Raw genomic sequence first — 22,915 nt, forward strand, 5'->3', positions numbered from 1 at the left:
CTGCAGGTGGTGATCTCTGTAAAGTAGAGAACGGTCTCTGTGTCCTGCTGATCCTCAGAGGTTGAAGCTGCAGCAGTTTGAGTCTAAAGAGACTCTGACTGGATCCTGATGATGACCTCTGACCTCCAAGATTTTCCTCCTGTTTATTTTCTCATGTCTGTCATTTAGTGTCTGATATTGTTTGTCTCTTTGGATCAATAAAGATCCGATTCAAATTGGGCACCATTTAGAGTGGCGGTTCTCAACGTGGGCGGTACCGCCCTCCAGAGGGCGTTCAGAGGACGGCAGGGGGCGCTGGCGGACATTTTTACAAAAGGGGGGCGCTGGGATTCCTTTGGGGGGCGTTTGGTCGAAGGTAAACTTTACACCTTATATTCACAACAATACACAAAACTGTATTGTGTAACATTAAATAATGCTTGGCTGCAACAATATACATGGCAGCTCTTCTTCTCCTACTATTCAGTGTTAGCTTCTGTTGGCTTCTTGGCGCAGCTTCGCTCCTGCTACTAGTAGCTTCACCGCATCAGTTCAGCGTCTCACCAGCTGATGACGTTGCTGTGATTCACGTTGTCTGGTATTTTTGTACATATGTTTCTGCAGTTCTATGATCATGTTAAGCAGCAGCTTATATTAAAAAGTGTTTTATTTCTGTCTGGATGCTGCCCGCTTCCATGGAAGGACAACAGAAAATCGCTCTTATAAACATGTAATTACTAAAATCACAATACCATCACTTTGCATCCCTCTGAAAAATGAACCTACTTATAAAGAAATCCCTCCATGGGTGATACCATAATAGAGGGCGTTCATTTCCATCACACCCGTTTCCCGTATGAAACGGGTGTAATGGAACAACACAGCACTTTTAAATTTCAATAATCAGAATACCGAAATTGTTTCCATTGTTTTAAAAGGTTTATATCAGTCTGCCTTTTCCCCATCGATACGTTTCCTGACCGCCCTGCACCTTAGGGGGTTAAAAAAAAAAAAAAGACGCGCACATTACGCAAAAAAAGGAGAAGCAGGACATAAAACGGAGCGACGAACTAGATGTGAATTATGGCATAAAAACAGAGAATCCGACGCTGAACAGTGTTAAAAATCAACACATGATGTGAAACACATGATGATTAGGAGGCGCAGCAGGTGATGAGTGAAGATTACTGATGGTCAATAAACGATAAAATAAATCTAACAACAGGAAAGAAACTAAAGTGGACATAGCAATAAACCAAGAGAGGATAATACTAATCAAGGAAACTAAATGGAAATGAATGAAGAAGAAAACGGAAGAATAAACTAAGAAATTAAAGTAAATTCAGAGGAATAAACTGGTATGGAAAGATCTTTCAAGCAATAATTAATACATAGATAGGACTGTATGGCAATAAGAAACGGACACTATTTCCAGATAAAAGGTAAAATAATATTGTTGAAATGTCATGGGTTTGTTGAGACCACATCTAATACTGAGAATACATATATTTTACAGACCATAACAGTAAATAACTTATCACTTATGTGTTTAATTTATTTCTTCAGTATTATTTTTCATGTCAGTGTTAATGTCATGAGGCTGACGACTCCATGACACTTTCAATTTGACTCATTAGGATTTGATTAAGAACCAGATTTTCTCTTTGTCATTTCTGTCCAGTAAAAACTATTAAACTATAAATCAATAGACAGGTCTATATAAAGATATAATCCATGTTTCTGTCTCATCAGTGGCGCAACTACACATTATTCAGGTGGATGCGTAAACATAAATCGCCCCCCCCCCCCAGGCGACGATACGTGAAGTGTAAAAATCGCTACATTTACCTCGTTATGTGCGAGAGGTGAAGGAGCGTGAGGCGCGCTGAAGTGTATGGGAAAACATAATCGGTGCGTCGCCCCCTCCAGACGGGGTTTTGGCGCCCTCTCTGGTGCTGCACCCCTATGCGTTGCAAACGCTGCATACCCACTTTTTGCGCCTCTGTGTCTCATATTTGTATGACATTAAAAGGATGTGGCACTTTATTTTTCCACTGAAAGCTCTGGATTGCACCAGGGCCGTGCAGAGACTACTAAAAGGGCAGGTGCTCAAAAAAAAAAAGGGCACATCTAATCGCATTCTAGGACTGAATATTAACAAAGCCACACAGCTTTCAGAGTTTAATAAACAATGATAAATTACAAAATTGTGAAATATACAATCAAAGGTAACGCAAATCTCTATACAGAGCATACAACTATGCATATGTAACAGTGCTCAAAAAAATAAAGGGAACACTCAAATAACACATCCTAGATCTGAATGAATGAAATATTCTCATTGAATACTTTGTTCTGTACAAAGCTGAATGTGCTGACAACAAAATCACACAAAAATCATCAATGTGTTGCTTCCTAAGTGGACAGTTTGATTTAACAGAAGTTTGATTTACTTGGAGTTATATTGTGTTGTTTAAGTGTTCCCTTTATTTTTTGAGCAGTATATTTTATTAGTAATTTCTTTCTGCAGGTCTATTTTGTTATAGGAAAGTATTGCAATATTCAAACCCGCAATTTAGCAAGATATGTAAATCAGAGCTGGTGGTTTAGCTCTGATTTACATATTTTGTCTTTACAGAATTACACTATTAAAAATATAAACAAGGGCACAATGCAACCTTTTAGTGGACTGTAATCTATAAAGAAAAGAGCTGCCTGTTTGCTGCAGGGGAGATGAAGATGGTCCATTCAGGAAAGCAGAGCTGCATCAAACTTTAAGGTGGAACTGCAGAAAAAAAGAAAAAAACAAAAGCAAAAGTTGAATTGTTAATGCATGTCACGATGGAAAAAGCCTACTGAGTTTTGCTTAAAACTTTTTTAAACATTTAAATCACACATTTGTGTCATGAAGTGAATTTTTTTTTGCTAAACAAACTTATTTGTGCATGTCAGAAATCTTTTCTTGATATTCTAAGTTTTTGTTTGACTCAAAGTTTTGCTTGTGATTCTCACATGACGTCATGGGCAGGACCCAAAATCCCAACAAAAGATTTCTGACGTGTGAAAATAAAAGTTTATGTTTTGCAAATAACTTTTAAAGTTCACAACACAAAAATTAGTTAATTAAAAAAAGTTTTTAAACAAAACAATTTGTTTTTAAAAAAGAAATCATGACAATTCCAAAAGTTTCGATTACAGTTTTATTTTACTTAACTGAGGCTAGTTTATTTTTTCCCATTGAATAATTGGGGAAAAAATTTAACTACATGCTCTGCGAACCAGACCCTAAACTTAAAATCTGGGTTGAGTTTTTTCCCCTTCATTAATGACATACATTATATCTATTATGGTAATTCAAGGTGAGTTATTTTTTATTCTAAATGAATATCCTTGTTGGTCTTTTATTTAAGTGCTATTCTCTTTCAAGACACATTTACCTAACGCCAGAATAAATGCGATGTACATTATACAGCAAAGGAAATTAGAAGATCGGACATATATCCATTATGGAGATAAGTTTTGGACGGGCGATGTGCCTCGTACACAGGGAAGAAGCTTTTCAGTTATCTAGCTTTGCTAGCAAAGTCGTTAGCTAGCAGCTAGCTAATAGCACAACAACAACAGCCTAATGTCTGTATGATAAAAATACTGGTTTGATAGATAAGAACAGTTTTTCCTCACCTGTCTGTCTCCTCCCGTTCAGTAGTTCTTCAGAGTAAGCCAGACGCAAAGGCCTGTCAGTGTCTGTTGTATTTCATTACCTCTCTGAAGCAGAAACGATACTTCAACGTTTTCCGTCATCTGACAAGTAGCAAGTCTACTCCACTTTATTCACCAAAAACGTTTTTTTTTTTATATATATAATTCACCAAAAACTGTTCTGTAATCTGGAACGTTTGCTACGTTGAGCTCCAGTTAGCCGCCTTATCTCACTGCGCGAGAGGCAACTGCGTCATGCGTCATGGGCAAAAGGTCAAAGGTAACAAGGTGACCGGAAGGCTTATCATGTTGTAAAAAAAAAACCCAAAACAAAACAAAAAATAATTTTAGTACATGTTATTATGTGTCAGAAGAGGGCTTTGAAAATAATACCAAAAAAATAAATAAAAATGGACCAAAAGGGCACTTTGGGGCAAGGAGCAAAAAGGGCAGGTGCTCAAGCACCCCCAGCCCCCCCCTCTGCACATGCCTGGTTTGCACAGTAAATGCCATGTGGGTGAAATTTTATAGATGATACTCTGATGTCCCATTCTCCTGAAGGCAGCACAGACCTGCACCACCAGAAACCGACAGAAACACTGAAGAGAAGAGCTATGATTAATGTAGTTACAGTTCTATCCATGTTTTAATTTAGCAGAACTCAGTTGTTTTGCAAATAGTTGCGCAATGTGCGCATCTTTTTTTCTTTAACCCCCTAAGATTTACATAATTTTGTGGACTATCAACTAGAAAATGGCAAAGAATAAGAATATTTTTTCACTCTGATTTTTCTGCTGTTAGGTGTTGAGATGCTTTACCAGGTCGAGAAAGAGTCACATGCTGTTAAACAAAGGGCCCATAGTAAAGAGTTACATTTTTGATTCTGTTAGACACCAAGGTTCATTTCTCACAAAAAAGAAACGTTTTCTGAGGCCACAGAGACGTGGTGTGATTTCAGGGAGTGTCTTCAGTCCATATAATCAGCTGCCCTCCTCCTTCTCCTCAGACGCTGCACAGACTTTTTTAGAAACTCTTCTCGGATGTAATGGTAAAGCGTCTCCTTTCAGCGCTGAAAGTTAATAAAATAAGTAAAGTCTGAATGCTTTTCTTGGCTGATTTTATGCTCTTTGTGTCAATACAAATTATGATTCATCAATCGGGATTTCCATTCCCAACAGATGGTAGCAGAGGATGGTTTTGTGTTGACACATGAGCAGAGATTGGACTGGCCGTTCAGGCGCAGACTTTCCGGAACAGTACTCTGGTGTAGGGCCCACATGAAAGGTAAGGACACTTGTTCCTTAATATACACCACTGTACTGTTTCTCAGGTCTGTATAAATTTCAGTTATCAGCTGTTGTCTGTACTGTTTCCCAGGTTTGTCTGCTTGTCACTGAGTTGTCTAAGTTGTCAGCCACTGTTTGATTGTCGGCCGTTGTTCGTACTGCTTTTGACTGTTTTGTCTAAATGTTGCAAAGAGTTCATTGGAGTAAGGTTAAAGTTAAAAGTTGAGTCAAAGTTAAGTTGTTAAGAATCAAAGTTCAGTTGTTAAGAGTCAAAGTTAAAGTTAAGAGTTAAAGTAAAAGGTTGATTGGCTTTTGCAGTGGGAACTGGCCGTCCCCGACCTCCCCCGGATGCGGGGAAGGGAAAGGCTAGGTTTTGTCAGTTTTACCCTCGGGGAGCGCTGACCCCGGAAAAGAACGCGATAGCCAATCTGTGACTTTGCTTGAGAAACCCAAAATGCGGTGAAAGCAGTCCACCATAGGAAAAAAGAAGAGATAAGATAAAGGTTGATTGCGATCTGTTCCTCTAAAGAGTAATAAGTGAAGTAAGAGGACAAAAATAGGAGCTGAAAAGCGTGGATCTATTTCTGTGTGTCTGTCAGCTGTGTGTGTGTGTGTGTGTGTGTGTGTGTGTGTGTGTGTGTGTGTGTGTGTGTGTGTGTGTGTGTGTGTAGGTGGGTGTGTGTGTGTGTGTGTGTGTGTGTGTGTCTGTCAGCTGTGTGTGTAAGCTTCTGCCGCTGAGCAGACGTTATGTGTTTAAATGTACTCTTTTATGTTTATTGCAATGTGTGAATATCAAAATAAGGGAGAAAGAGAAAAAAAAAGGGATAGAATATCTGGTGCAGAAGAAAGGAGGCGACCTGTTAAACAGCCTTTGGGGAAATATTGGCTGGATGGAATAAATGATGCTGAGGGAAAACTGATTGAAACTAAACTAATCCTGCACAATTTACTATTTTCACATGTGGTAAAATTAACTGTATGAAGGATGAATGAAATTACATAACAGGTAAAATTATAAACAAAATAAAGTGACATCTAATGGGTTGAAGTTTTTGAAACTCGGCTTAGCTGTAGACGGGTTAAAATTTAAACTTAGTGAAACTTGAAAAATGAGGTTTATAGCAGACTTTAACTTTATCATCGATTAATCAAAATTTTTCTTTCTTATTATCTTATCAAAAACAGGATTTCTTTTTATTTGAAACTTGGTCTCTTCCCTCTCTTCCAAAGAGGGAAGAGAATTGGTAAATGAATATGAGTATGTGTTTGATTCAAAGGGTGATTATGAAACAGATCCAGATTCAATTATGGTTCATTACGTTAACTTTCAAACTGGGAAATAATACGTTAGAAAAGGAGTAATCACATTTCAGCTTTGGTTTAAGACCAGACAACATTTATTGCGAGACTGCTTCATTAAGTTTGACATTTTTTATTTTCTTTTAATGTTAAATGTTAGTTTGACATTTTTTATTTTCTTTTAATTTTTATTAATATTATTGTTGTTTTTATTTTCTCTCTAATAACAAACTTTCTAATTTACTAACTGAACTAACTGCTGCTTTTGAAAAACATGCGTGTCTTGGTAGAAAGGCACAAATTGGACATGATGAAACTTTTAAAGTGGATATGATAATAATTGTTTATGTAAAAACAAACTGATTGGACAACAACTGGCTCACAACATTTGTGTGCCTTAAATTTTGATTGAATTAATACATGAATCCAAGTCCAACAAAACATTTGATTTGAAACGCAAAGACATCTTACAGTACTGCATAATCTTTGTCTACATTTTTTGCTCCTCTGCCTAAATTGATACATTTTTCTTTTGTCGGTTAACAGAACAATGACACTGCTTTTTAGGAAAGCAATCCAAATTCTGATCTGAACTTGTTAAGATAACAAAATGTTTGGCCTTTGCAGTACAGTTTCAGTTGGACATTTTAGACATGAAAAAAAAGAGTCTCTGGACAATATTTGGTTTGTGTCAGGATCGTGTTTCTGTGTGTTTATTTTTAGAGTTTTTTGTCTTCAGTTTGCTCCCTGTGTCTGTGTCTGTCTCTGCGTCTTCCCTGTTGATTGTTCCCAGGTGTGTGTCGTTCCTTGATTACCCCTGTGTGTATTTAGTCTCACCTGTTGTTTGTGTTCTTTGTCGGGTCCTTGTCTTTGTTTGTCTCATGGACGTTTCTAGTCAGTCTTTGTGTTAGTCGTCACAGTAGTACTGTCAAGTCATGTGATGGCGAAGGCTAATTTTAGTCAGTCGTTGTTTACTCAGTCGCTACCAGAGTTTAGCCGCTGTGTTCCCACTTATCCGTGCTGCCTGAGTTTTGGAGTGTACTGAGCTTCATCTCTCATTAAACTTCTTCACCTTCATCAGACCTGGGGTCCTGCTTCTCTTCTCACCACCTAAACCACCACCACATGACAGTTTGTTTTCTATTTACATAATAAACCAAAAGGGGGACATGATAAATGATAAACATAAAACATTTCTGATAAAACTTTACATTTAGAACATCTCGTAGTCTACTTTCAAGACAGAAGATTTGGGAAACTTTGTGACGCACCCTGTAATATTTTAGTTTTGGAGAATAGTAAACGCAAAATTGCTTTCGATTTTTTTAATTATATCAACAGGGGGTGAAGAAGAAATAGACCCTAATTCCTAGTCGGTTTATAGATATGGTTAATTATGAATTTATTCATTTGACATTGGTGTATTGTGAGATTATTTAATGAGATCTTATACAGTGCCTTCCTGCATGACTGAAATACAGTTATATAGGTTATAATGTAAAATTGAATAGCTTCAATCAATATCTATGCCATGTTTATTTGCATATTGATGAATTTCCTGCATCACCTCTAATTTTAACTGTATAAAGTTACAGTTGGATGTAATTGTTATCATTGAGAAAATTTTGGTTAAAAGTACTATAAAATTCTACAGAGCCCCTCAAGGGGACACGGGGGAAAAATTCAGATAAAATGTAAAAAAAAAAAACTCTTAAAAAAAAAGGCATGGCATTATCACAAGGATGTAAAATTGGATGCTATTAAATTAATTATTTTACATACATTTGAATAACCAATTTCTGAAAAGTGTATGTAGTTGAAATACAAAATTTTGTTTACATTTTTAATAATTTTTGAGAGTTTAAGTTTTTGAGAGGAGTTGATTCCACAATCGGTTAATTCTGAAACATCTGAGGGTGAATCACCTTAACGCATTTCTATTTTTCTTTCTCTTTGGAGCTCAGAGACTGAGGCAGTGGACCTTATCTGAGCTGCTCCAGTGACCCTGAGCCTGGCTGAAACTAAAAAAAAAGAAGCAAATCTTCATCTACATCACAAGCTACAGAAAAGACATTTAATTTATAATTATGTGAGCAAAAGGTGGCATACACTTTTATTTTCTTAATTTACTTTGTGTTTTACTCTAGTAGTTCTACTTCCTGTAGACTGACGGGTACCGTGGGGGCCGTGTGAGGAGGTGAGGAGAAAAGGCTTTCAGGCCTCCGCTGTTCTTAGCCACGTTGACTTGGACATTTGCACTTTCTACACATGAATTGTGCCATCTTCTGCTGGACTGCTGTCTGAGAGCAAAGACCTGTTGGATGATTCTTACACCTTCTACAGAGGTCAGTGAGGTTGGATTGATTTTTCCTGTTGTCACTTGAAGGCGGATTGCAGCTTACAGGATCTCGCATTGGATGTTTGACTGTGATCTCTGAGGAAGCACCTGGCTAAAGGATGGTTCTTCTTGAATTTTCGAATTGTGTGATGCCACTTTTTCTCACCTTAGTTTATTTACATCAAATTCATTATCTACTGCCTTTGCACTCTGACCTCTGCTATTTGATCCCCAGAATAAGTTTAACGGTGAAGCAGGGTGTTAGAACTCTGCAGTTTACAGAAATATTGTTTGCCTGAATAATTATAACTCTGATTGTCCAACATCTGGCTAATATGTTTCTCTCCTCCAGCATGACAACGATTGAAAACGGATAAAAGTACGGTAAAATTGTTAATTTCCTGATTTACAAAAGCACATCCGACCACACTTTAAATACAAAAGAGGATGGTCTAAGTTCTAGTTGGCTAAAATTACAGTGGCTACAAATATGATGACTAGTATCTCAAGTTATGGTTTAAGTTTATTTGAATCCATTTCAAATCTTAGGAAAATCTACTCTTTGGAAAATTACTCAAATTATGGGTTTACTGCACATTTTTTCAATCAACTGTTAAATTCTTTCACAGAGGTTAAATCAAAATTCACAAATGTTTTAATTACTCGAATGAGTTTCTAAAGTAATACTGAATATTCTGAATTGAATACATTAAAATTAACAATGATGTCATGTGTCAACTAGATTTCTACAAAATAGAGTTTAAATTGTTTGATTGCTGCTTCTCTCTTGCTATAATTCAAAATAATTTTTTTAAGCAAGTCATGCAGAAAGGTCTAACCTGAACATTATATAATTTAATAAATCTAGTTGGATCAAATTTCTCCCCAAAACTGGATTATGGAACTAATTAAGGTCTAACAGATTGACAGAATAAAAAAGAATCTAGTTCTATGTGTAATTGTTGATCCGATGCCTAAACATTTCTCATAATCATAATTTACAGTTTTTGGTCTGAGACAAAATAGGGTTGTTTTTTATTACATGAATGGAAAATACTACAAGGGATCTTAATTTAACACGGATCATTAACTTTTCACACTATTGATGATATTTTACAAGCCTTTAGTGTAGAGGGTTACTTCTTGTTAAATGAGGACTAATTGACTGAATCTCATTAAAATAACAAAAGCAAAAGATTTATATATGGTTTAGATTTCTGGTAAAGTTTCTATTAGGGATTAATCTTATATACATTTCAAATGATATTTCTTTGATTAAGCATGACTGTGGTCCAGGCAGTTTTGCAAATTCATTTCATAATCTGATCCTTTACATGATTTTTTGTTTGGTTTCTGATTTTGTCTTAAAACAAAACAAAGAAAGTTATTTTTAAAGGTTGAAATGTGTTACTTAATTTAAGCATTTAACTATTATTAAGAGGAGAACTTAAATAACAGATGTTACTGATATATTGACGCTCTATTGGCTTAGTATGAAAAAAACTTGATCTTCAGCTTCAAGGAGCAGCCTTTAAATAAAAAAAAAAGAGAACATTATATTTACTAATCAGATGATGCAGAATCTTAAAGAACCTTCCTTGCTCTTGCTCTCCTCATCTCCTGTGGATGCTGCTGTTCCCTGCCTGAGGTCCTCGGCTGTTCAGTGCATCACTTCCAACATAGAGAAGAGCAGCGGTACCAATAGAACCCACCTGCCTATCAGATGGTATCCCGGAAACGTAAAAGAACCATGGAACTCCAGCTTTCTAGAGACAAAAATATATGTTTTCCTTCACTTTAATGTTTATTATATATAATCCATTGATTTTGCTTTTTGTTGTGTTTTTTCTGTTGCAGAATGAAGTCCAATCCTTTCTGGGTGTGCCGGGGTGTGAGACTGTGGGCGCCTTCCACGATTGGTGGACCAATTTAAAGCTGAAACGCCACACTGAGGCCTCGCGGGCCTGTCAGGGTTTCCTATCGGGCTGCGCCGGCTCTACATCTGGACACACGCAGAAACTGATTTGAAGTAGACAGGTCTCGCTATAGAGAGACTGATATGATTAGATCTTATTACTATTATTGCATTTTACTTAGAGAGCATCTTTACTTGTTTCCTCATCATAGTTTATTCATATCATTCATATCATAGTTCATTCATATCTCCGCACTCCACTGCTGTTCTGGTCCACAGTTTGGTCACATCGCGTTTAGACTATTGTAATTCTCTACTTTTTGGTTTGCCACAGAAAACTCTGCATAAACTACAATTGGTTCAAAATTCAGCTGCTCGTATCATTACTCAGACCCCTTAATTCATCACATCACACCTATTTTACGACACCTCCATTGGCTTCCAATCACATATCGCATCAACTATAAAATACTTCTTCTAACTTTTAAAGTAGTTCACAACCTCACACCTTCATATCTCTCGGACCTCCGTCACATTGCCACACCCACCTGTCCCCTCAGATCCTCTTCCTCTGTCCATCTCACTGTTCCCCCTGCTCGTCTTGTCACTATAGGGAGCAGAGCATTCAGCCGCTCTGCTCCCAAACTCTGGAACTCACTCCCACCTGATCTTCATAACATTGAGTCTTTGCAATATTTTAAGTCCAAACGCAAAACCCATTTGTTTGAACTAGCATACAGCTTTTAATTATTTTTGTACCGTCTTATAAATCTTGTGACTTATATTCCTCCAACTTTAGCACTCTAACATCCATTAACAATTTTCTTTCTTATGTTCTTTATTAGGGGCTGCACAGTGGCGCAGTTGGTAGAGCTGTTGCCATGCAGCAAGAAGGTTCTGGGTTCAATTCCCAGCCCCAGTCTTTCTGCATGGAGTTTGCATGTTCTCCCTGTGCATGCATGGGTTTTCTCCGGGTACTCCAGTTTCCTCCCACCGTCCCAAACACATGACTGTTAGGTTAGGTCTGTCTAAATTGCCCCTAGGTGTGTGTGTGTGTGCGCATGGTTGTGTGTCTGTGCTGCCCTGCAACAGACTGGCAACCTGCCCAGGATGTACCCCACCTCTCGCCCGGAACGTTAGCTGGAGATAGGCACCAGCACCCCTCCCGACCCCACCGAGGGACAAGGGTGTAAAGAAAATGGATGGATGTTCTTTATTAGACTGTAAGAGGGACACTGTGGTTTCGATCCACCGCCTAAGAGGCATAAGGGTGCCCTGGCCGTTTTTACCCCCAAAATTGAAATGAAATGAGATGAAATGACATGGATGAAAGACAACACCAACGTTGTCTTTCATTTTCAAATGATGATATGTATGTCAACATTTGTAAAAGCCTCGGGGGATGTTTTCCGGAAGGGACAGTGTCTACTCTAGGGTTTGTCTTCTCCTTTTTGGGCTCCTTTAGAGCCCAACAGGGGGATTGTTGAGATGCGTTACCAAGGCCGAGAAAGAGTCACATGCTGTTAGACAAAGGGCCCATAGTAAATAGTTACATTTTTGATTCTGTTAGACACCAAGGTCCATTTCTCACGAGAAACAGAAACTTATCAAGCCACAGAGACATGGTGTGATTTCAGGGAGTGTCTTCAGTCCATATAATCAGCTACCCTCCTCCTTCTCCTCAGACGCTGCACAGACTTTTTTTAGAAACTCTTCTCGGATGTAATGGTAAAGCGTCTCCTTTCAGCGCTGAAAGTTAATAAAATAAGTAAAGTCTGAATGCTTTTCTTGGCTGATTTTATGCTCTTTGTGTCAATACAAATTATGATTCATCGATCGGGATTTTCATTGTCAACATAGGCTACCGATTTTAAGTTGAATGTTCATTGCATTTTTGTAGACGCCTGTGAAAATAATTTCTATTCCCATGGCTTTTTTGTTCTCTGGGAAATTATTTTTGATGATAAATACAGAAACGAGCATAAAAATCAAAACATCTACAATAATGATAGTAATATTAATAATAAAATTATAGTCAGTGCAAAGTAGCCTGCAAATATTTTTGTGGGGGCGGTGAGGGACCTGGGTAAAGGCTAGGGGGGCGCTGGGCCCAAAAAGGTTGAAAAACAGATTTAGAGGCATCATGGAGTTTTGATCTGAACTGGATTCAATTGGAAAGTTGATCTTTTTTCTCTGATTCATTTTCATCCTGGAACCAGAAATGGTCTGAGATGGAAACATGGGAATCATTTTCAGTTCAGCTTTGAATCATAAAGACACTTCAAACCTCTTTTCTCTGCTGCTTCTTCTTCTGCTGACAGGAAAATGTTCCTCAAAGCTCCACAGATAAAAATATGCTTTACTGGAAACTGCAGAGAAACTTCAGCTTCCATCACAGAAACCATTTTAACCAGTTTAGAACTGGATGTCCCACAGAAACTCTGATCTTAGAGCAGTTTTCAGGAACATCCAGCATTTATCTAGAAGAAAAAAAAAAGATTTTATTTACATTGCTATCTTATTATAGTCATTCTAAAAATCTTTAAATAATGAAGTTTTGCATTATATTAATTGATCCTCAGCTTTAATATTCCTCAGTTTGTTTTGGTTTTTACTTTTTTAACTCCATATTTCATGTTTTCAGTTTTCTAGAGACCTTTAGGACTCAATGTGTCACATCAGGCTCTTTACTGAGATTCACTGATTTATTCAGACCTCAGAGAATCACTGGGATAATGTGCTGATTGGTTCTTGTTTGTTTTTATATTTATTCTAATGTAATGTGGGTTGCTGTCTGTTTAATGACCAATAAAGTTTTTAATAACATTCTGTTCAGCAAATTGTTTGCAAAACTGCAGATGCTGGTCAAAAAATTAGAAAATCACAAAAAGTTCATTGAAGTCATTGTTTCCATTCAAAGAGTGAAATTTGTATTTTATATTCATTCAACACATTCAGACTGATAGATTCTCTAGCAGGAGCTTCTGGTTCTGGTTCTGTTCTGGTTCCACCCAGCAGAACCAGTCACAGTTTGACCTCTGACCTCTGGAAGCAAATGCAGACGCCCAGATGATTGTTGAGTTTCTGGAAGGTTCTGGTTCTGACAGACAGGAAAACTCCCAGCATGCATCAGGATTCTTGGTCTTTAGAGTCAAATTCTGGTTCTGGTCCAGATGGATCTGAAGTCAGTTTCTGAGCAGAGTTACATTTACTCAGTTACTTTTACTCCAGTAATCTTTTGTAAAAATGTGCCTTTAGGAGTATTTTTACTACGCTGTACTTTTCCTGAATACTTTTATTTTGAAGTATTTTTACTCTGACTTCAGTAAATTTTCTGACTCCTCGACTCGCTGAGAGGAACTTCACTGAATGAAGAACAAACTTGTTTTAGACTAAAGTTCACCAGACACACATCTACAGTTTTATTTAGAGAGAAACTGATTTATAAATATATTTACCTTATTTTATTATTCTGACAATAGGTTATTTATATTAATTATTTTTATTTGCCTATAAAATACCAACATTTTCTCCAAACTTTTATATTTAAAGTTAAAGATTTTGGAAACAATATTTGTTACCAGATTGGATAGATTTGTTAATAAACACCAACGACTCACTGAGAGTCGGTTTGGAAGTTCTTTAAAAACAGAAGAAGCTACCTGTTCACTAGATACAAAGAAACCTGCTGTTTATTTATTGACTTAAAAAAGCATTCATACAATTGATGATGAAATACTCATCAAGAAACTCAAGCGCTATGGTTTAAGAGGAGGAGTTTTGCAATGGATGAAAAGTTTTCTCAGCAACAGGCAACAATTTGTGCAAATGGGTGATTTCCATTCCTCATGCTTAGGCAATGTTTGTGGTGTTCCCCAGGGCTCAGTGCTGGAACCCAAGATGTTTATTTTATACATAAATGATATTCATAAGGTTTCCAAAATACTTGTGTTTTATTTACAGACAATACAAACATTTATTTACAGTTGTAAATTTACAGTAACTTTTGATAGAAATTAATTTAAAGTTATGTAAATTGTTTGAGATTAATTATCACTAAATGTAGATAAATCCAAGTTAATGTTATTTGGGAATTGTAAATAGCATAGCGATTTACAAATAATAATTGATAATGTGAATGTGGAGAGAGTGACTGAAATACGATTTTTGGCTATTTTGATTCATAATAAGATCTTTTGGAAACCTCAGATTAAATATCTGCAATCTAAAATAGTTAGAAGTATTGGAGTTCTCGCTAATGCTAACTTCACATCAACCATTATGAACATTATAGAAAAGAGCCATTCAAATAGTTCATAAGGTTGATTTTTAATGTCAGACCAACAATTTAAGATTTTTTTTAGCTCCTAGTAGTTTGGTAGTTTCAAACTGCACAGTTTATGTACAAAGCTAGAAACAAACTATCACCAGAAAATATTAAACACTTGTTACACACAGAGTGGGTGGATATGACTATAGAGAAAGCCTGAACTTCAGAACTTCACCTGTTGGAACAACGATGAAAATAATGTGCGTCTCAGTGATTGGTGTGAAGGTTTGGAACAAACTCAGAGTTGAAGCGAAGTTCAAGCAGGACGTACTTTAAGAAAAGCCTCAAAATGGTTATTATTCAAAGGTTTAGGGACGAACAGGGTGACGAATATGTCTGGGAGGTGAAATGTTTGTGAAATAAAAATTACTGTCATCACCATGTAATTAATAAATATTAATTGATGTTTTGATCAGTGACTCAGAACATGAGAAGCTTTTTCACCAAATCCTTTTTTCCTCTAGTAATTTTTCAGATGCTCCTTTTTCCTTTTCCTTCAGTGAACCATGCTGAGGTTCTGCTGCTCTGGACAACATTTGGTCTCAGTTTTATCCTCCGTTGTCTCTGCAGCTGGAAGGACTCAGTAGTTTTTCCTTCCAGAAGAGTTGAACCCTGAATCGTCTCCTGTCATGAAGTCGCTGCACAGCCAGTTAAAATGCTGCTTCTGATGGCGTCCAGGACGAGTCGGACCCGTTTGATTGGGCCAGAGGAGGAGCAGAGCGGCTGATGCTGCAGCACCTGGTGTCTGATTGGCTGAGGGAGATCGCTCCATCGTTTGCTCTTTATTCTCTCACTTTCTCTGCCGTTGGTTGGATTCAGCAGATGGTTGAAGAGTTTCCAGCATCAGTTCTGCTCTCATTGCTGCTGGATGGATTTATGTCTTGAACCCTGTGATGGTACCAGGTGAGGCTGAAGGCGTTTGGTCCCATTGGACCCACTGGTTCCCAGCAGGTTCCTTCTTCTGGTTTTCTGACTCCACAGTGACGACGGGAAACTCGGTCCTGTGGCGACTCAGTTGCTCAGCAGCTGAACATCATCATTTTGAATCATTCATGTTTAAAAGTCAAAGAGCTGTGCTCTGATTGGATCAGAACCGCTCTTCATTCAGAACCAGGCTGTGGAAAGATGGCGGCAGCAGAAATACTTTGTTGCTGCTGATCTGAACTCCAGACTGACTTTGTGTTTAAAAGCTCAGCAGCTTTTATCCACATGTTTTATTCTGCTTTTAGAGAATCTTTCCTTTTTCTCTCTGCTGCTGGTTCGGGTCACTAATGCCTTGTTTCCACTGAGCGCTGCGGCGCATCTCGACCCGGTTCACTCTTTAGTCTGGTTCCGTCCTAAAAATGTCCTAATCAGCTGGAGCCCAGACTTGATGATCAACTTTAATCATAATTGCCCTTCAGGCTCTTGTTGATAGTTACTGATTACCAAACTAAACTTGTTGCTGCCAACAGTTTGAACCAGAAGAGCCTTTAGAGAGTCGTAAAGATTTATGGTTCAGTATCTTTTCTGACCGTAGTGAACTGTTCTGATGGATCCGAGTCGTCCAATCAGGACGGACCTTGTTTCCCTCCATCAGCTGCAGATTCACCTCACCACCATCAGAACCAGCTGCTTCAGTCTCTCACACCATCAGCTGCACTTTGTAACCTGTGGAGCTGTTTGGATGTTGAGAGAGTTTAGTTTGTTCCTGTTTTTACTGCCTGCTGTAAAATGAATTGAAACCAGGATAATAAAGAGGAATCGACCTTTGACCCTCGCAGTAGGATTGGTGGCATGAAGGTTAATGTTTAAAGAAGTGGAAGCAGTCAGAAAATGATCCGTCTAGAAATGGAGCCGAATGTTTTCCAGACTAGAAATAAAGACAGAAATTAAAGCTGAACTAAAGCGATCAGATCTCCTCCCAGGATTTCTGCTGATCACTTCCTGTTTTACTGAACCACTTCCTGTATTGATAAGTTGACAGGAAATGAACTAAAAATAAGAAAAAACTGAAAAAGTTTAAGCATTTCCAGCTCAGCTCAGTGTTGATTCAAAGGGAGGAAAACATTAAAGGTGTTAAAGTCACTTGGGCAGGGGGCGGAGCCTCAGGTGGAGTCAGGGATATCAGATCAGGAGACATGGGGTCAAAGTTCACTTAGTAGCAGAGCTGAATCTTGATCAGGGTGAGTGTTTGCTTCTTCTTGTTTTCCTCTCTCTTTGTTTTCTCTCTGTGGAGGAACCAGAACCAGAACTCGGCCCGGTTCTCCTTCAGCTCTTCATATCTTCACAGAAACAGACGAAGCTTTGATTTTCTTACAGATGGACTCAAACTAAGAGAGAAGCAGGAAGTTCAAACCTTTGTTCTCTCAGTGGGAATCTTGGACCGACCCATTTATCCTGGTTCTTTAGAGGCAAAGTCTCTTTAATCGTCTCTCTGGGAGAAATTCAGGTATGTGCAAGGGAGGGGGTGGGGGAGCTGGTGCTTGAGTACCTGACCCTTTTGCTCCTTGCCCCCAAGTGCCCTTTTGGTCAAATTTTTTATTTATTTATTTTTTGGTAGTATTATTTCCTAAGTCCTCTTCTGACACATAATAACATGTACTAAAATTATTTGTTTTTGTTGGGGGTTTTGTACAACATAATAAGCCCTCCGGTAACCTTGTTACCTTTGACCTTTTGCCCATGACGCAGTTGCCTCTCGCACAGTGAGATAAGGTGGCTAACTGGAGCTCAGCATAGTGAACTCCAGATTACAGAACAGTTTTTGGTGAATAAAAAAAAAACGTTTTTAGTGAATAAAGTGGAGTAGACTTGCTACTTGTCAGATGACGGAAAATGTTGAAGTATCGTTTCTGCTTCAGAGAGGTAATGAAATACAACAGACATCGACAGGCTTTCGCGTTTGGCTTTCTCTGAAGAACTACTGAGGGGAGGAGACAGCCAGGTGAGGAAAAACTGTTCTTATCTATCGATTCAGTATTTTTATCATACAGACATTAGGCTGCTGTTGTTGTACTATTAGCTAGCTGCTAGCTAACGACTTTGCTAGCAAAGCTAGATAACTGAAAAGCTTCTTCCCTGTGTACGAGGCACATCGCCCGTCCAAAACTTATCATCTCCATAATGGATATATGTCTGATCTTCTAATTTCCTTTGCTGTATAATGTACATCGCATTTATTCTGGCGTTAGGTAAATGTACCTTGAAGGAGAATAACACTTAAATAAAAGTCCAACAAGGATATTCATTTAGAATTAAAAATAACTCACCCTGAATTACCATAATAGATATAATGTGTGTCATTAATGAAGGGGAAAAAACTCAACCCAGACTTTAAGTGAGTTTAGGGTCTGGTTTGCAGAGTATGTAGTTAATTTTTTCCCAATTATTCAATGAAAAAAAAATTAACCTCAGTTAAGTAAAATAAAATTGTAATCAAAACTTTTAATAATTTCTTTTTTAAAAACTAAAAGTTTTGTTTAAAAAACTTTTTCTTTTTAAATTAAATGACTCCTTTTTGTCCCGTGAACTTAAAAAGTTATTTGGCAAACATAAACTTTTATTTGCACACATCAGAAATCTTTTGTTGTGATTTTGGCTCCTGCCCATGACGTCATGTGAGAATCACAAGCAAAACTTTGAGTCAAACAAAAACTTAGAATATCAAGAAAAGATTTCTGACATGCACAAATAAGATTGTTTTGCAAATATTTTTTTCACTTCATGAGACAAAAGTGTGGGATTTTAATTTTAAAACAAGTTTTTTTAAGCAAAACTCAGTAGGCTTTTCCCATAGTGACATGCATTAACAATTACATTTTTGCTTTTTTTTTTTTCTGCAGTTCCACATTAAAGTTTGATGCAGCTCTGCTTTGCTGAATGAACCATCTTCATCTCCCCGTACTCTAACAGTTCCACTAGTGGACTGTAATCTTTTTATATAGATTACAGTACACTAAAAGGTTGCATTGTGCCCTTGTTTATATTTTTAATAGTGTAATTCTGTAAAGACAAAATATGTCTAGTCTAGCTCTGATTTACATATCTTGCTAAATTGCGGGTTTGAATATTGTAATATTTTCCTATAACAAAATTGACCTGCAGAAAGAAATTACTAATAAAATATCTTACATATGCATAGTTGTATGCTCTGTATAGATATTTTCCTTGGCTTTGATTTTATATTTCACAATTTTGTAATTTATCATTGTTTATTAAACTCTGAAAGCTGAGAGGCTGTTAATATTCTGTCCTAGAATGAGGTTAGATGTGCCCTTTTTTTGTTGAGCACCTGCCCCTTTAGTGGTCTCTGCACGGCCCTGGAGAAATTGGACTATAGTTTGGTTCTGCTGCTTGTGTTGTTCTCTTCCATATCATCACCAACATAATCAAAACTTTCATAGATTAATATTTAAATAGATTAAAAACAAACAGCTGCTCCAACCTCTAAATGCTTTATTGAGGAGCTAAACTGAGGAGTTTGTTATCTGGTACTTTGTCCTTCTGGACTTGTTCGTCTCAGGCCCTGTGTTCATTGATAACTTTACCTGTTAAACTTTAACTTTAAAGTAAAGTTATCAACCTTTGAACCTCTTGATAACTACCGGAAATTCTGACAGAGGAAATCTCTGCTGCTCGGCCCTGAGTTCAGGAAAACATCCTCAGAGTTCAGAACAGGATCTGTTAAAATCCCGTCTGCCTGCTGAGGTTGATCTGGTCCAACAGTTCTGGAGGAGACAGAGGAGCTGTCCTACCCACAATCCTCTCTGCTGGTTTAATCCGTTAAAATCTGATTTTACAGTCAAGTTACCAAAGCAGCATGAAACGCTCTGCTGTAAAAATCCTCCTGACATCAGAACAAATACCAAACCTCCAGAGTCTGCAGAGAAAGTTTGCTGTTTGCCAGCTGAGGTCATCATCAAGGTCAATCCCAGCTGTTTGAAGGAGTGTGTGATGTCATGCTGGTGCACGGCCACCAGGAGGCGCTCTGCAGCTGAGCTGAGATCCAGCAGCATCTCCACAGTCTGATCTGTGTTAGCATGGAGCTGCTGAGCTTCACACTCCTCCACTGCTCAGCTGTGGGTCTCTGAGGGAGAGTTTGTAGTCAGCAGACTGAGGAGAACAGGAAACTGTTCTTAACTTCGCCCTCATGTTGTAAAAAACATGATCAGATTTATTACAGCTTCACAGTGAGACAAAGACCAGAGAAGATTTTAATGAAGGACGATCTTCCAAAGGCTTCAGTTCTGTTTCATTTTGTCCTTTAAAACCCAATAATGTCTGATCAGAACCAGCTGGTTCTGGACCGTATGAAGCCATGATGTCACTGCAGAGATCAGGGAGCATAAAGCTGCTAAACCAGCTGCTTCATGGGCAGCAGGTTCTGGAGGTCAGAGACAGAAACATGGACTTTCTGTCCAAAGCAGAAAACTTCAGCTGATCTTCAGTTCTGGAGAACCTTCATCATGATGATGGAGAGAAAGAGGGATTAATCTACTCACCTGAGAACTAAACACCTGAGCAGGAGGCCAGACTCCTTTCTGGAGGAGCTCTCTGCAACTGATGCTGCCACCTAGTGGTAGCAGCTACACATTACAGTCAGAAGCAACAAGCAGGATTTAAAGATGTTTCAATTTTAATTTGAAGGACTAGAAAGACTGACAGTCGATGCAGAACCTTACAGGAAGTAAAATATGATACATTAATGGTCAGATAAATACATTTTTATAGTCAGTCAGTTTACATCAGTATGTATGTAAACTATGGAAGTCATATTTTTATATTATGGCGTTATTTTATTATGACATAGTTTACATAAATATTCTTTTCTGTTGGGGAGTGTGTATTAATCTGGTATTTTTAGTTTAAATTCCAACTTCATTAGAGCAAAGTAAATGTTTATGAAATTAAGCCTCAAACATAATGAATCTTCATGTTTTCCAGGTAAAAGATGGCACAGCAGCAGGAAGTGGATTTCGGTAAGTGATGAGAAGCAGAAACAACTGCTTCCACTTCAGAATCCCTAAGACGGATCCAAAAACCGTTTGAACCATATGAGAGCGCCATTTGTCTTCTTCAATAATACCGTGAATCATATCTGTGCCTCACTCACAGTAATGGCATTGATGAGATAGATATGGTGTGTGTTGAGCTCTGAAATTTTGACAGAAGTGTGAAAATGAATGGTTGAGAGCCTGAAAACAGATAGAAAACCATCAGCCAAGGAGCAATTTTGACAGGTTTTTATGGAAGCTGACACTCGGTTGTGATCAGACTTTGTACCAGTAGAACGATATTTGGAGGCGTGAGGGCAAATTAAAATGTTCAGGAATGTAATATGGGATAAGGGTTAGGCAGTAGAAATGAATGGAAGTCAATGGAAAGTCCCCACAAAGAGCCTGACCATCATATATTTGTGTGTCTGAGCATCACAGCTGGAGGTTCTATAAGCAGAGAGCTGAGCGGGTCAGAACCCAGAGAACAGAGACCAACAGGTCTAGTTTATATTTTATTCACTGTGAAGGAAACAAAGTAAAAACACAAACATGATTCCAGTTTAGACCTGAAAATGTTTCAAACTCAGTTTTGGCTCTAATTTCCTTCCTGAACTCAGAAGTTCTCCAGATGTTTGTGAGGAGACGAGCCAGCAGAGATCAAAGGTCATGAAGGAGTCGATTCAAACCAGATGTTACTGCTGGTAACATCTGGACTCATGATAGGAACCAGCTTCTGCTTCACAGGACACTTACTGGACCTGGACCACTGGACTGACTGGTTCTGGTTTCTCTCTCCAGAAGTCCAGAAGATGGAAGATCTGGATCTGAAGAAGAACAGAGCAGAACCTCCAGGATCCAGCTGTCCCTCCATGAGGAGTGACTGGTCCAAAGGAAGACCTCCACAGTTCAGTACTGAACCTGGACCATCAGAACCATTGTAAGAAACCAGTTTCTAACTGGTTCATGTGATTTTATAGAGATAAAATATAAATGATATCAACTGGTTGATCTCAATGCTTAAATAAAAAGTAAGAATTTTGATTTTAAATTAACTTAAAGATAAATAAATATGAAGGATGTTGGTCAGTGAATCAGAGTTTGAATGAATCAGTGATGAAAATGTTGCATGAAAACAAAAAGAACAAATAATGTGAGGACCAACGACTCAGATTATATACTGGGAACACTGGGTCCAGTTGACCAAGGTAGGCTGATGACCTGGCCACACCCACTAAGCCTAAGCAGCTCCAAACAGAAAGGTCAAAGGTCAGAGCAGCTCTAGAGGACTGGGCTGGTCTCCTGGTTCTGAGGTTCTGTTTCTTGCTTGGTTTTTGGGTTCTGGTCTTTAATGACCCACATCGGCTCCTCAGACCAGATGAACAGCTTTAGTTCTGATATCAGGGACCAGATCTTCTGTTCTCCACCTTCTACCACTAGATGGCAGCAGAGAGACGCTGTGCAGTGCATTCTGGGATTTGGAGTTCTAATAGTGGACATTATAGAAGTACTTTGTGGACTAATCCCTAGAAATATGATCTGATCAGCTCCATCAAACTGGGACATGAGCCTGTTGTCCTGCAGGTTCTGCTGTGACCCAGACCAGTAGAACCAGTTCTGGAGAAAATGTTGAGTTTGACCCAACAGATCAGTCTGAATGTTTCACTCTGGAGCTTCAGACCTGCAGCAGTTTGTGTTCAGAGCTTCTTCTCTGATTTTTATCTCAGTTTCTCACTGATTGATCTGAATAACAACATGTTTGTGTTTCAGAGGTCAGAACCACAGAGGGAGAGCAGAACCTCCAGGATCCAGCTGTCCCTCCATGAGGAGTGACTGGTCCAAAGGAAGACCTCCACAGTTCAGTCCTGAACCTGGACCATCAGAACCAGAGTAAGAAACCAGTTTCTATCTGGTTCATGTGACTCTGCAGAGCAGGACTGGTTCTAGGCATGGATACACGAGGAGACAGGCAGAAAGTAAAGGAGGCTTTATTATGCGTCCATTTTCTGTTCCATGATATTTATTAACATTGATGACTAGTGATTGATTCATGGGATGAACTTTGTCCAACTCCACAACAAAACTCAACCCTAA

The 22,915-nt window shown here is 38.3% G+C and overlaps 2 protein-coding genes across 3 annotated transcripts in view; both read left to right on the forward strand.

Annotated features, from left to right (window-relative positions):
* Positions 1–13,342, forward strand: part of LOC106911089 (NLR family CARD domain-containing protein 3-like) — a 40,826-nt gene extending 27,484 nt beyond the window's left edge. For both annotated transcript variants that reach the window (XM_088013303.1, XM_088013315.1), the window contains exon 9: positions 7–13,342. In XM_088013303.1, coding sequence (XP_087869429.1) covers positions 7–13 — 7 coding nt within the window. In that variant the 3' untranslated portion in view covers positions 14–13,342. The remainder of the gene's footprint in view (positions 1–6) is intronic.
* Positions 13,343–21,618: 8,276 nt separating this feature from the next.
* LOC148160732 (uncharacterized) overlaps positions 21,619–22,915 on the forward strand; it is a 43,243-nt gene continuing 41,946 nt past the window's right edge. Inside the window, exons 1-2 of the mRNA XM_088008104.1 lie at positions 21,619–21,761; positions 22,592–22,711. Coding sequence (XP_087864230.1) covers positions 21,634–21,761; positions 22,592–22,711 — 248 coding nt within the window. The 5' untranslated portion in view covers positions 21,619–21,633. The remainder of the gene's footprint in view (positions 21,762–22,591; positions 22,712–22,915) is intronic.

Source organism: Poecilia mexicana, unplaced genomic scaffold, assembly GCF_051168715.1.
Source record: "Poecilia mexicana isolate PSO_F unplaced genomic scaffold, ASM5116871v1 scaffold_2, whole genome shotgun sequence".
In the NCBI taxonomy this organism is placed as follows: Eukaryota; Metazoa; Chordata; class Actinopteri; order Cyprinodontiformes; family Poeciliidae; genus Poecilia; species Poecilia mexicana.